Source organism: Strongyloides ratti (assembly GCF_001040885.1).
Source record: "Strongyloides ratti genome assembly S_ratti_ED321, chromosome : 1".
Classification (NCBI taxonomy): domain Eukaryota; kingdom Metazoa; phylum Nematoda; class Chromadorea; order Rhabditida; family Strongyloididae; genus Strongyloides; species Strongyloides ratti.
The window spans coordinates 3,197,463-3,211,854 of NC_037307.1; the positions used below are offsets into that span (position 1 = coordinate 3,197,463).

At 20.6% G+C, this 14,392-nt stretch overlaps 7 protein-coding genes across 7 annotated transcripts; 2 read left to right on the forward strand and 5 right to left on the reverse strand.

Annotated features, from left to right (window-relative positions):
* Positions 1–597: 597 nt before the first annotated feature.
* Positions 598–2,259, reverse strand: SRAE_1000102900 (Hypothetical protein; the record flags this gene model as incomplete). Its single annotated transcript, XM_024647933.1, has 1 exon — positions 598–2,259. One exon carries the CDS (start codon positions 2,257–2,259, stop codon positions 598–600), a length of 1,662 nt encoding a protein of 553 aa, XP_024501961.1.
* Positions 2,260–3,521: 1,262 nt separating this feature from the next.
* Positions 3,522–4,601, forward strand: SRAE_1000103000 (Histone RNA hairpin-binding protein; the record flags this gene model as incomplete). Its single annotated transcript, XM_024647934.1, has 2 exons — positions 3,522–3,762; positions 3,808–4,601. 2 exons carry the CDS (start codon positions 3,522–3,524, stop codon positions 4,599–4,601), a joined length of 1,035 nt encoding a protein of 344 aa, XP_024501962.1.
* Positions 4,602–6,328: 1,727 nt separating this feature from the next.
* SRAE_1000103100 (Si:ch211-105d4.5) lies at positions 6,329–6,859 on the reverse strand (the record flags this gene model as incomplete). The annotated part of the gene is made up of 2 exons (XM_024647935.1): positions 6,329–6,454; positions 6,503–6,859. The coding sequence occupies 2 exons, from the start codon at positions 6,857–6,859 to the stop codon at positions 6,329–6,331; spliced, it is 483 nt and encodes a 160-aa protein (XP_024501963.1).
* Positions 6,860–7,376: 517 nt separating this feature from the next.
* Positions 7,377–7,687, reverse strand: SRAE_1000103200 (Hypothetical protein; the record flags this gene model as incomplete). The annotated part of the gene is made up of 2 exons (XM_024647936.1): positions 7,377–7,636; positions 7,684–7,687. 2 exons carry the CDS (start codon positions 7,685–7,687, stop codon positions 7,377–7,379), a joined length of 264 nt encoding a protein of 87 aa, XP_024501964.1.
* A 1,059-nt stretch (positions 7,688–8,746) lies between these two features.
* SRAE_1000103300 (Hypothetical protein) lies at positions 8,747–9,659 on the forward strand (the record flags this gene model as incomplete). Its single annotated transcript, XM_024647937.1, has 2 exons — positions 8,747–8,876; positions 8,926–9,659. 2 exons carry the CDS (start codon positions 8,747–8,749, stop codon positions 9,657–9,659), a joined length of 864 nt encoding a protein of 287 aa, XP_024501965.1.
* A 664-nt stretch (positions 9,660–10,323) lies between these two features.
* Positions 10,324–10,755, reverse strand: SRAE_1000103400 (Hypothetical protein; the record flags this gene model as incomplete). Its single annotated transcript, XM_024647938.1, has 1 exon — positions 10,324–10,755. The coding sequence occupies one exon, from the start codon at positions 10,753–10,755 to the stop codon at positions 10,324–10,326; it is 432 nt and encodes a 143-aa protein (XP_024501966.1).
* A 2,451-nt stretch (positions 10,756–13,206) lies between these two features.
* SRAE_1000103500 (Hypothetical protein) lies at positions 13,207–13,617 on the reverse strand (the record flags this gene model as incomplete). Its single annotated transcript, XM_024647939.1, has 1 exon — positions 13,207–13,617. The coding sequence occupies one exon, from the start codon at positions 13,615–13,617 to the stop codon at positions 13,207–13,209; it is 411 nt and encodes a 136-aa protein (XP_024501967.1).
* Positions 13,618–14,392: the final 775 nt, after the last annotated feature.

A 14,392-nucleotide genomic window follows, 5' to 3' on the forward strand; every position in this document is an offset into this window, starting at 1 on the left:
TTATTACTATTTTTGAAATAATATTTAATTTAAAAAAAAAGTTATTACTGTAAACTATCTTTCAATAATATATTTTAATTATTTTGTATTAAAATATAAATAATATTCATTAAAAAGTATTTGATTATTCATATTTTATCATGATAATTATATTAAAAAATTTGATCTGGAATCTCTTTGTTTTTTCTTTAACTATTTTCTTAGTACATTTAATAACTTCTTTTATTTATTCATTACTTATATTTTCAATATTAAATTTTTTATCTTTTGTTTGTCAGTAACTAAAATCAAGATACTCGTGTGGAAGTATGTTGTTTGTAATTTAAAACTAATTATTGTTTGATAATATACCAAAACACTTCAATGATAGAAAGAATATTATTGTTTTAAAAATAGGTAGTAAAAAAATATTATGTAAATTGACATTAAATGTGTTAATAATTATATTGTTTTTTAAGAACATCCTTGGAATTTTATTATAATAAATTTTATTAGTAGATATAAAAAATAAAAAAAAAAAAATTATTTATATGAAAAATTAATATAAGATAACTGAAAAAGTAATTTTATTTTCTTCCAAATAGAAAATAAAATATTTTAAGTTTCAAAGGTATAATTTTCAAAATATTTACAATATTTACATTGTCCAAAATGAATAAATTCACCATTGTACATTTCGTCAAAAGCCATCTCATTATTGGAGATAACTAATTCATAATCAACATCATCTCTACATCTAAGAAGTCTGGCAAAATTCATAGGTCTAGGAAATTCTTTCATCATTACTTCAAGACGTTTAGGCATACCAGATCCAAAACCTGACATTATAAGAACATCAAAATCAACCATTTTTTCATTTTGTGGTCTTTCAATAATTTCTTCAAAATATCTTAAAAATGAATCTCTTACTATAAGATTAGCCTCTTCTAAAGAAAAGTGGCGTAGACGTGGAAAAAGTTTAATAATATCAGGAATAAGTAAAGAATCATGTGTTAATTTTGACAAATTAATATATCTCAATGAAGGGCATTTATCAGCAAGTTGTTTTAAATGTTTTATAGTTAATGTATCACATTCTTTTAATGTTAACTTAACTAAACTTGATGGTAAAACATAAATTAAATTCATAAGTTGTTCACCACATAATCTAAACTTTTTTTTAATTACACTTGTTAAATTTAATTCAACTAAATTACTACATTCAAAAAGAACTAATTCAAGAAAAATTGTAAATGTTTGACTTTCTTCAGTAATTAATTGTTTAATAATTTTTTCATTTAAAAATAATTTAAATGTTTCAGTCTTATGAAGGAAACATCTTAACATATGATGAAGAACAGCTGGTAGAACATCAAGATCATCCAAACAATCTACTTTTATAACTAATTCTTCAAATTTTTTAGCTATAAATAAATTTTGTGAAACTTTTATTATATCTGTTGGCATGAATGTAAAAGCCATTGAATTTGTCATATGATATAACATATTAAGAACAGTTAATTGTAATGTTGGTTCATCTTCTCTAAGAGGAGTTTTTAACAAATTAAAATCAATTTTTTTTAATTTAAAATTGGTTTGTCTTAATGAAAGTATCTTAGAAAAAATACCTGTTAAACGATATAAATTTTCAGACCATACCATTGTTTCAAGTTCACTTGTTATTAATTCACCTAAAGTTTGTGAATTTTCAATAAAACTTCCATTAATAGAATGAAAGTTAAGTGCATCATTATGAAAACATGCTATTTTTGGTCTTACGACTGAAAGATGTTTCAATACATCAGAAACTGATTCAGAATTTATTAATGAAACTACCTCAGCATCTTTATAAATATATATTAATTCTCTATGTAACTGTACATGGCAATGAAGCATCTTAAATGAATTGTCATATGATATTACAGCATATCTGATTGATAAATTTTTGACATATTTACTGCACTTTCTAGCTAATGACAATATTTTTTCATTATTTCTTATGTTCTTAGCATCATCATCAAAATAATAAAATGTTCTTAGGTAACCACAAGCATTAACATATATTCTTGAACCATATAAAGGATCTTTATCAGCAAAATAAATTGAAAACATTTTATTTGTATATGGATCTTCATCAGTATATTTGGCATAACTAGTCAAATAATATAACCATCTTGAACTTTTTGATAAATTAGCTCTATCATTAATAGATGTTATTTCTTGAATTATTTTAAGCATAATATATGGATCACTGTATATTATATCAACAGCAGTCTTCATTTTTTTTTAAATAGTTGAAAATAAAAAAAAAATGTAGAAAATATTAGTTATATAAATATATATAAATAATAAAAAAATAAGCAAATAAATCCTGAAGATTTTATTTTATCACAAGTCTAAGATCAATACCAATGTGAAGGATATCCTTTTATCATCCTCTAGATCAGATATATAAAATGCTTTTTGTTCATATAACCTCCGAATGTGTAAGATGTAAACTTAAAGGCCAGCTGTCAATAGTTATCATTTAAAATATATCCTCACGAGTTATATTATACAATGGTTTTTTTTAAAATGAGGACAAAAATTAAATATAATATTTAATAATCAACAATAATATATGTTCGATTTATAAGAAGATATGTACATATATTTAAATATAAATCCAAAAAAAATGAGGATAATAGCAGAAGAATAATTCTTTTATAATATTTATTTATATTAAGAAATAAAGAAAAATATAAAGAATTTAAAAATATATTTAAATAACCTTTCTTATCACTTTAAAATTATACTCCCTTACTTAATCTATAAACACTTTAAAAAATTTTTATTAAAAATTAATTTTATTTGTAAAATAAATAAAATATTATTACCTAATTAATATTATTTTTAAAATAATCTTGTTTGGTAAGTTTTATGTAAGTAATAGTGAAACATTTTACTAAAGATTTATTATTTTTAAAAAGATAACATGTAATTACTTGCTTTTAATAATAAAAATTTTGTTTATCAAAATATGATTAATCGGTACTTCAAAAGTTGAATAATATTTTGACATTGAATTTGAAAAAGATATCTTATTATTTCCTACATTTGATAAGATTAAACGAATATTCAATTCATAGATATGGCTAGTTTTTTTTTTCTTTCTGTTTTTCAACTTTTCATCAAATTTTCATCAACTTTTGTTTTTTTTTCTTTCAAGTAGTAATTATTGTCATTAACATGTCCTTTCCTCTTAACGCCAATTTTCTTTAAAATCATTAATAACTTAGATGGATGATTTTTCAAAATTATAGATAACCAATCAAATATTTCAAAAGACCATTTCAAAAATTTTGATCATTATCAATACCAGCATTATTCACAAATTCATTACAAAAAAAATTACGTCTTATAAAGAAACATTTTGGTATCTTGGTATCAAGGCGCTTTTCTTTTTGTCAAAATAATTAAAAATCATTCTATTTTAAGTTTTTAGCAAATTTCTTTTTTTATTATCTCTTATTTTTTCTTCTATTTTTAGAATAATAATAATAATGAATCAGAGAAGAGGTATTGATACAGAAAAAAATTGTATACCTACATCACCAAATAGAAAGTCTCCAAGAATACTAAAAAATCAAACTTTAAATGATTTGTCAAATACAGAAGTTGAAAGTCATTTTCAATTACTTCTAGAAAACAATAAAAAGTTGGAAAATAGATCATGGGTTGATATATGTGAAAGTGAAAAAAATGAAAGAGAACCTGGTAGTGTTAAAACTACAGATTTTAAAGGTATGTCTGATTCTAATGAGATTAAAGCAAATTTATGTAATATAGATGACACATCTTCTTGTACAAGATCCAGAAAACAAATTGCACCTAAAAAATCTTCAACTACTCCTAGGTACATGAGGTCTAGAGTTAAAGATGTAAGAAATGAAGAAGGATTGAATAGAAAGAGGAGAATGGACCGATCCCGTTCATCTTTTAAAGAGGAAGAATCTACTGATATTGAGATGAGAGATATAAAAGGATCTCCTAGAAAAAAGGCTTGTACCACACGATCTTATTCCGCTTCAAATAATAATGATGTAAGGTCAAAAGAAGGTTGGGCTGAACCAAAACTAGGATGGTGTAAAGATCCAGAAGTTCTAGCCCGTCGATCTAGAGACATTGAAAGGGCCAAAGAAAAGTCTGTATATGTTGAATATTTGGAGGCAATACCAAAGTATGAACGTGTAAAAGGAATTCACCCCAAAACTCCTAATAAATTTATAAATTATTCACGTCGTTCCTGGGATGCCCAAATGAAGTTGTGGAAAAGAAGTTTGTATGATTTCTTTGGAAGGAGTCCCGGCACTTCATGTCGTTCAACTCCACGTGCATCTCGTGATGTATCACCTGTCACATCTCCATGCCAAAAAAATAAAGGAAATATGGAAGAGGAAACGCAAAATATTGGAAATACTGAGTTTTCCATTAATAACATTGATCCAGATAGAATGGCTTCATTATTGTCTAAATTTGAAGTAGATTCTAGAAAGAAATTCCAGGACGGTGATGATGAGTCAACTTTAAAGGCTCAAACAGCTACTCCTGGTGGACCTACAAGTTTTGCCAATGTTATTTGAGAATCTTGTTATTAGTACATTTTGTCTTAGTTACGCTTCACTTTTTTAAAATAAATGTAATCTAATACTTGTATCATTTAAAGAAGGTTTAAATTAATAAAATGTTTTACGATTTTTAAACTTTTACAAAATTTTTTAAAAAGAAAAACTGCACTGATTACGAAAGATAAGATTTTTTTTTTAAATTTAAAATGGGAATTTAAGAACGCAAAAATACATTTAATTATATAATTATATAAAAAAAGATATTGACGAAAGAAAAACAAACAAAATGATTGCAAATTACTATATGTATGTATTGCAAATAAACATATATATAGTTGTTGTTAGCTTCTTGATATTCAATTGATATATTTGTTTATTCTACATGCATAGTAATTCATAAATTTCTTCCCATTGAACTAAAATCATATGCATAATACAAATAAGGTAAAACGGTTTGATACTATTTTATTATGACCAAACTTTTTTTTTTTATAACTTCAATAGTTTCAACATTAATTTAATTATGGAATTTTTTTAAACTTTCAAAAAGATGTAAATTTTTAAATCACAAAAAAAATAAGTATCATTTTAAAATATTTCTGTTAATATTGCATTGTAAAAAAATATTTTATTACATCAATAAAAATTGTTTATTGTTATGCCGTATATTTCAAGTCAATATTTTTTTTTTATTTTAGATTTTACGTTTTATATTCTTAGTGATTTTTAGACAAAGTAAGAATATGTAAAAAAAACTTTTTTTAAAGATTCACTACAACATTGTAATAAAACTATAATTTTAAAATCTTGGTACTTAATCTTATCTAAAGAGAAATCCTGTAACAATTTTGTACTAAATTAAAGTGTCAGAAATTTTAATTTAAAAAAATACTTAATAAATCATATATTTTTTTTAGACGATCAGGGAAAAAAATTCATGAAATACTTTAAACGAGAAAACTATTTCTTACATTTTCAATAATATTTTTGAAACTAAAAAATTAAAACTAGGATAAAATGGTAATTAAAAATTAATGAATCCAGTTGAAGAGAAAAATATAGAAAATGTAAATTTTTAAAATTACTTATAATTTCATTTAATATATGAAACTTAACGTAAAAAAAAATTAAAATACATAGCTGTTAATTGTGTGAATGTTTTCTTGAAGAAGTATAAAATATCTTTATTTTATTACTCATCTATTTACCAATTATTTTTTATAAAAGTATACTCTAGTTATAAAGTAGAAATTTAAAACAAGATATACACTTATGATGTTAGGAAAGTTTCATTGAATATAAAATTTGAAAGGGTTAGTTTATTTTTATATAAATTTTAGTAAAGATAAATGTTTCAAAAATAATAAAAAAAAAGTAATAAATTTTTTTTATTTTACCAACAAATATTATATATTGACATTTAATGATTGCTTTATTTTTGAAGATAAATATTTTTTACTTTTTAAGTGTTGGTACTCGTGATTATTTAATATTATTAAAATATATTTAGATATATAAAATAATTTATAAAATTTATAAAACTTAATAATAATAGTAAAAATGTTTGTTATAATGTTATCAAAAGAATTTTTTAAAAATATTTTGAACCATCATATATTAGTATATCAGGATAATTAACATGTTATGATAAGAAGTGTACAAATTTTATTTTTGATTATATGTTTCTAATGTTATCTAATATGTGTACAATAAATATTGACAATTGTTTATACATAATACTATTATTTTATCCTTGAATATACAACTTTTGAATGCCTTAGAAGACCCGTTTCTGGATGTGTTGCTGTTCTCATTTCTAGTATTTGCTCCATATAATTATCACCAACCTTAACAAATGTTCGTCGTAACTTAATAAAAAAAAATTAAATATTTTATAAAAAATTTTATTTACTTACATCTTCAACCGGAAGATCCCTTGAAAATGATATTCTTCCAATATCTTTAAGATTAAGAATAATTTTATCATTATTAACAAATGAACCAACTTCATATTTAGCAAAACCATTACCACCTGATGTCATTAAAGTAACTTGACCATTTCTATTAGCAATTAAATGTCCCCATTCACTATGAAATTGATCTTTATTAGTATGACTCCAGGCTTTTGCAGTAAAATTAAGAAAATGAACAATTTTATTATCAACAAAAGTATCATAACCTTCACCAATTTCAATTTCTTCTCCAAATGTCATTGTTGGAATTGTTGGCCAGGTAACTTTACCACCAAATTCACTTCTCCATTTTCCAATCATCCATGAAAGTTTTGAATTATCAGTATTTATCAATGAAGATACATAAAAAATTAATTTAAAAAAAATTAATAAAGTAAATAAAAAAGTCATTGAATATTCTTGAAAAAACAAATTAAGGTATATTTAAATAAAAATATAGTATGATGTAATTTAAAAGATAGCAATATATAATTATAAAATATTCATTTAATTTGATTTCTATGTATATTACAACAAAATTAGAAAGAGCAGTAGAAGGTTGCTATATAGAGGATATTAATAAATTAATGTATCAAAAACAGGTTATTTAATTTATTATTTTATAGCAATTGAAAAATAATTATTTAGGTTGGTTATAGGAATGTTGTCAAAATATAATAGTTTATCTAAATATTATTTTTTTTTGTAAATTTTAAATTAAATAGCTATTTAGGTGTTTTAAGAAAAAATAGATTTTGTAAGTAATTATAAATTTATTGTATCCTACAATTTATAAAAGAAAAATTAAGAATATAATTCATGTTATAATTATTTTTATTTAATGGTGTTTCTCTTCATGGTGTTTTTCTTCATGATGTTCATGATGTCCATGAGCTTTATCATGGTGTTTGTCATGGTGTTTATCATGATGTTCATGGTGTTCGTGGTGTTCCTTATCATGGTGCTCCTTTACATTATGTTTTTCATGGTGTTCATGGTGTTCATCATGAGCATGAGCATCATGAGCATGTTCATCGTGGTGAGCATCATGGTGAGCATCAGCGTGATGGTGTTTGTCTCCGTGTTCATTAGTCAAATCTAAAAATATAATAATAGTATAAAATATTAAAGATATATAAACTTACGCATAGTTAATTAGAAGTTGTTGTTTTGTTTATAAAACTTAAACTGTTTTATTTTTACAATTTTAGTTTTCCTTTATATATTCATGAAAATTAATAAAAATTTGATAATAATATGATAAAAAGAGGATCTTTGATATAAGAACATTCCAAGAATGATAATAAAACTTGAAAAAAAAAGAAAAAAAGCATGACAAAACTATCTTAATTAAAACATAATCTTTATAATAAAACAACTTTGTTTCCTTAATAATTAAAAAAAAAAGTAACAAATTTATTATCAATTTTACTACTTAATCTAATAAAACCACTATACTTTACAAGAACAAAATTATAATTAAAATCTTAAGATAAGGCTAAAAATAGTTTTATTAGTGATTGCAAAAATATCAATCACTACATGAAACGTAATCCTTGATCATATAATTTAGGTGCAATATTCTAAGAACAATGAAATTAATATACTAATTAGTTATATAATATTAAAATGTAAGTTTCTTTATCTTCAACATGTCAAAACATCAAAAATAAATTTTGTTGCTTTTTTTTTACCTCAAGAGTGATTTAATTAAAAAAATTTTTTTTCTTTTTTTTAAGTTAAACTTTCAATTAAAATTTTACAGTGGAGTATGGATTTACAATATTTATGATTTTTTATAAAAATATTTTTTAAATATTTACTTAAAATGATATTAATTTTTTAAAATAAAAAAATGAGACAAAATATTAGAAATGTTTAATCATTTAACACTAAAATTTTAATAAAATACATTTTTGTTTAATTGAATGTATTTCATATTATTGACAAAAAACTTTCATTACCAATTTTCGTTTTAAATCTTTTTTATTTCTGTGGGAAATTTGTATTAATTTAAGAAGATTTTTTAAAGTTATTTATATTAGATATTTTTCTACACTTTCTTTTTTAAAATACTCTTACATAGAAAGAAAAATTACTGAATAATAGTTTGTAAATGCTGACATTAAACTTTATACTATTTTCTGACATCTTTTGCCTGATAATGCTTGCTGTTATTCTATCTGTTTATAAAAATTTATTGTAAAAATGAACAACATTAACTCATCAAATTTCAATGAAAATGATTCTTTTTCTAATGATTCTTATGAAACTGATGGTTTCAATAATGAAATTGCTGAAATCTTAACATGCATCTGTCAAATTCGTAATATAATAGGTAAGTCTTTAATAGTGTTAAATTATTATTAATATTTTAAAATCAATAGAAGGAGATTTAACTTTTATAGTAAAAAAATGTTTCGAAAAGTTAGAAAGTCTAAATGAAAAACTTAATGGAGGAGATAAATTTTTGTTAGATGATTTATCTACTTTAAAGATGTTTACAGATACATTTAATGAAAATTTTGATAATTTTAAAAATTCTTTAACAAATATTCAAAAAAAACAAAATTATTTTGATAAAAGTTCATATAACACTACTGCAGTTAAGTGTCCCAAAATTAATGATACACCTACAATTTGTAATGGTGAAATTTCATCAGAATTAAATATATGCTTAACGTCAACTGAAAGTGATTCACACAGTGAATTTAATTTTTTACAAGATGATGACAACCAATCTAGTCATCCTGAAACTATTATTTTTCCATACATAGCTAAGATAGTTATCAAATTAACTGAAATCACAAAACTTAGAAAAATCAATGTTAATTCATATGGTTTTTTTAACGAAAAAGAAAATGAAAATTTATTGACTATTAATGGAAGTGATAATTGTTATAATTTATATCATTTTTCAGTAAAGTGTTTCTCTAATGATAATTGCTTTTCAATTGAAGAAAAAAATGGAACAATTCTATTTGTTATCAAAAAAGAGGCAATTGTTGAGGCAAATGTACAAGTTGATAAAATTGCCATTTTTGTTAAAAAAACAAATAAATATAAAGTATTTTTGGAAAAAATTTGTAACCCAAAAATATTTGAATTATTTTTTTCCTAATTAAATATATTTTTTTTATATATTTTGATATACCTAATTGTTATTAAATATATTTATTAATTTAGACAAAAATGATATAATAATTTTTTAGAAAAATAAATATCTGTATTATTAATAAATAAAATTGCTTTAAGAAAATATTTTTATTAATATTTTTTTTTTAAATTCTAGCTTTAACAAAATTTTTTTAATAACAACCGTTAACATAATTTTAAAATAGTCTTATATGACTATTTAGATTCTTAAATAAAATTTTAAAATTATTAAATTTGAAACATAAATATATTTATTTAAAAAAATCTGTAGAAGTTATATAATGTAAAAAAGTAACTTAGATTTTTATATTATCATTTTTTGTAATTTTGTAACGTACTTGAAATTTACTTTTTTTAATTTTGTTAATATTTTAAATTTTAATTTATTTAAAAATATTAACAGTATTTTTGTGATTAATTTATTATTATGAGTAAAATATATTTTATTTTAAAAAAATTTTGATATTCTTATTGAATGGATTATTTTATTTGTAAAAAAAAATAATTATTTTAAAATAAATTTTATATATATACCATAAAAAATATAAATTAAAAAAAAAAATTAAATATAATAATACATAAACATCAAATTTTTTTTTATAAATTTCTTATTTTGATATGTTCTATTATCAAAAGTCTGAATCATCTTTTTCGTTACTATTATCTTCTTTTTCTCTTGGTGGATTTATTGAACGTTTAATTTTTTCAATTATATTATCAACAATAGCTTTTGTTATACCTTTTCTAAGTGTTTTATTCGTCTCTAAATTTTTTGCTACCTCCTTTTTAATCATATTAGTAAAATTGCTATCTGATTTTAATGATTCTACCATTTTAATTAAGCCAGATATATCAGTTGCTGAAACAAGATATGTCTTTTCTTTTTTTTCATTCTTATTTTTTTCAACTTCTACATAATTATCTGTTGATGAATTTTTTCCAGCATTTGCATACAACTCCTTATTATTAACATTTAGTTTTGTAGAATTAGTATCAGTAGCTATGGATAAACTTAAAAAAGTTAAGAAAACGAATGTTAAAATAATATTTTTTATCATCATTTTAAAAAATAATATTTATTGTAAAAATTTACACCCTTAAATATTTATTTTTTTTTGCATTAAATTAATTCTACTTTTTTTTTGTTATATATTTTTGATTTTTATTTTATAAATATTTATAGGTTGAATAATAAAATTTTTTATAAAATGAAACTTGATTAATAAACAAAAATTAATGATTGTTATATGTTAATATTATAATAATATTATTCATTATTATTATCTAATAATGTTTTATTTTTATATTGAAATAAAATAAATATTTATAAATGTAAATAATAATGTTATAAACAAAAAATTTTTTGTGGATATTTAATTTGAAATATTAAAATTTTTATGCTTTTTATGTTTTAAATGAAAAACTAATATTATAGTTATTGTTTTTTTTTAAAAAAAAAACATATTCAAAAGTTATATGAAAAAAAATTGATTAATATATGTTAAAATAAACTGTTATCACATATATTTGTAAAACTTTTTAATAACATTTAAAAAAATTTTTTAATGTTTATTGTCTTTCTATAAGATATAAATAAACAAGCGCGTGCTTCGCACACACTTGCCAGCAGGGCATGACTTAGTAAGCTTTATAATTTTTTAATTATATCAATAGAGTAAATTAAAGTTTTGTAAATAAAATTCAAATACCTTTTAAATTTTTTAAAACATATTTTTTACATTTTTTAAAAGGATATATAAAGTAACGTTATCACTTAAGTTAATTATTTATTTTTTTTTGAAATAGAGGTAAAATTTTCGTTATTGATAAAATAATACAAATATGAAATTTTTGATAAAAAAAGTAGAATAAATTTATAAATTTAAAAAAAATGCGCTTTTTCTGATTTAACTTGTGATTTCATTCATTCTTTTGAAGTGATTAAGTAAACTAAATTAATAATTATAACAAATTTAAAAAAAAGAATTTTTTTAAAAATGATTATATTTATTTTTCTTTTTAAAAATATTTTTAATAAACAAAAAATCTTTTTAAATAAATGAATTTTTTTTATTAAATATTTCATTATATGTAATTTAATGTTAACATATAGTATATATAAAATTTTTAAATTATTTCATATTTAAAAATGTTACAAAAAAAAATTATTCGTATATATAGTATATACATTATTTTATATTTATATTAAATTTTGGTAAAACGTTCATATAAAAAAAAATTTTTGCAAAGTGAAATCAGTCTGAAGCGGGTTTCATATATCAGATCAAAATATTTTTTCTTGATTTATATCTTAAATTGAAGCCAACAAAATTACCCCGAGTCGTTTTTTTTTTTCTTAAAAAGTTTATTTTAAACTTTAGTTTTCAACGTTTGAAAAAAAAATTAAAAAAAATACAAAAAAAACACAACATTTTTTTTCTTCATATCTCATGAACAAAAAATTATTTTTGATTGAAACTTATTTCGATCGAAAGAGAATTAATTAGTGCGTAATTAATGTCTTATTAACAATTTTTAAATTTTTTGTTTAACTATCATTTTTTTGAAAAAATACAGAAAAATTTTTTTCTATTTTAGTGAATCTTATATACACAATCTCAATATTTTTTCATGAATCTGATATCAAATTGTAGCCCATAAAAATATCCCCAGACGTTTTTTTTCTTTTCGCAAAAACTTAATTTTTTATATATTTTTATTAAAATAAACACGAAATTTTTCAAAATTTTAAAATTTTTTTTTTGGTCATAACTCTGGAGCGAATGAATATTTTTTCATGAAACTAATTTTATCTGAAAGGCCTTCAAAAATTACATAATTAATTTACTCATCATCTTTTCAAAAAAATTACTTTATAAAAAGTTATGGCTAATAAATAATTTTTTTGATGGAAAAAAAATTTATTTTTTGATTATCTCAAGAACGAATGAAGTTACAGAAACTTTATATTACTTAAAATGTAGCGCTTTAAATTCTCCAGGATGTTTTTTTTTCTTTTTTTGAAAAAATCTTTTTTTAAAAAGTTATGGGACATTAAAAATTAAAAAAATGCAGTAAATTTTTAGTCCAACTACGGAAGCTTTTATCTTGCTTCAAAATTATTTTTTTCAAGATGTTAATATGAAAAACGGTTTCTCCGAGCTTTCTTTACTTTAATCATAATTGTTTATTTCAAAATCACTTGAAATAACAATTTTGGAGCAGATATTACTGATGCTTCTTTTTCATCTTTATGCTGCATTATCTCTATGAAGAAATTATTTTTTGAAAAAATAAATGTGCTTATCGTTATCAGCGTGTTTTTTTACATTAGAAATTTTCATAAAAATTTAAATTTCAAAAATCACTTTTTAAAAGTCATTTCTCCTCTATATATATATAGGATTTTATATATATACCATAAAAAATATAAATTAAAAAAAAAATTAAATATAATAATACATAAACATCAAATTTTTTTTATAAATTTCTTATTTTGATATGTTCTATTATCAAAAGTCTGAATCATCTTTTTCGTTACTATTATCTTCTTTTTCTCTTGGTGGATTTATTGAACGTTTAATTTTTTTACGCATTTCTTCAAGAATAACTTCTGTCATATTTTGTCTAACTAATTTATTCTTCTCTAAATATTTTATTACCTCCTCTTGAAATTGTTTTATAAAATTTTTATTTGATTTAAATAATTCTATCATTTCAATATATTTAGCAAAAGCAGCTATCATAGCAGGGCTTAGCTTATTTTTTTTAACTTCTACATGATTATCTTTTGATGAATTTTGTCCAGCATTTACATACAACTTCTTAGAATTAACAACTAATTTTGTAGAATTGGTATCAGTAGCTATGGATAAACTTAAAAAAGTTAAGAAAACGAATGTTAAAATAATATTTTTTATCATCTTTTTTAAAAAATAATATTTATTGTAAAAATGTACACCCTTAAATACTTATTTTTTTTGCATTAAATTAATTCTACTTTTTTTTTTGTTATATATTTTTGATTTTTATTTTATAAATATTTATGTGTTGAATAATAAAATTTTTTATAAAATGAAACTTGATTAATAAACAAAAATTAAAGATTGTTATATGTTAATATTATAATAATATTATTCATTATTATTATCTAATAATGCTTTATTTTTATATTGAAATAAAATAAATATTTATAAATGTAAATAATAATGTTATAAACAAAAAATTTTTTGTGGATATTTAATTTGAAATATTAAAATTTTTATGCTTTTTATGTTTTAAATAAAAAACTAATATTATAGTTGTTGTTTTTTAAAAAAAAAACAGATTCAAAAGTTCTATGAAAAAAAATTGATTAATAAATGTTAAAATAAACTGTTTTCACATATATTTATAAAACTTTTTAATAACATTTAAAAAATTTTTAATGTTTATTATTTTTCTATAAGATATAAATTTGCTTAATTTTAAAAATGCACTATTTAAAAAGTTTCAATTAATCCGAAATCGACTATTTCTTTGATAAACAAAATATTATCATTAAATCCAAATGTATACATTTAAAAAACAGTTTCAATTTTAAGAAAATTTGTTTTAACTTTAATGGCATAATTAATATTTTGATTAGATTTTTGATTACAAAACTTTTTAACATATAATTCTGATTTTGACTAAATTATATAGATTAAATTTTTACCA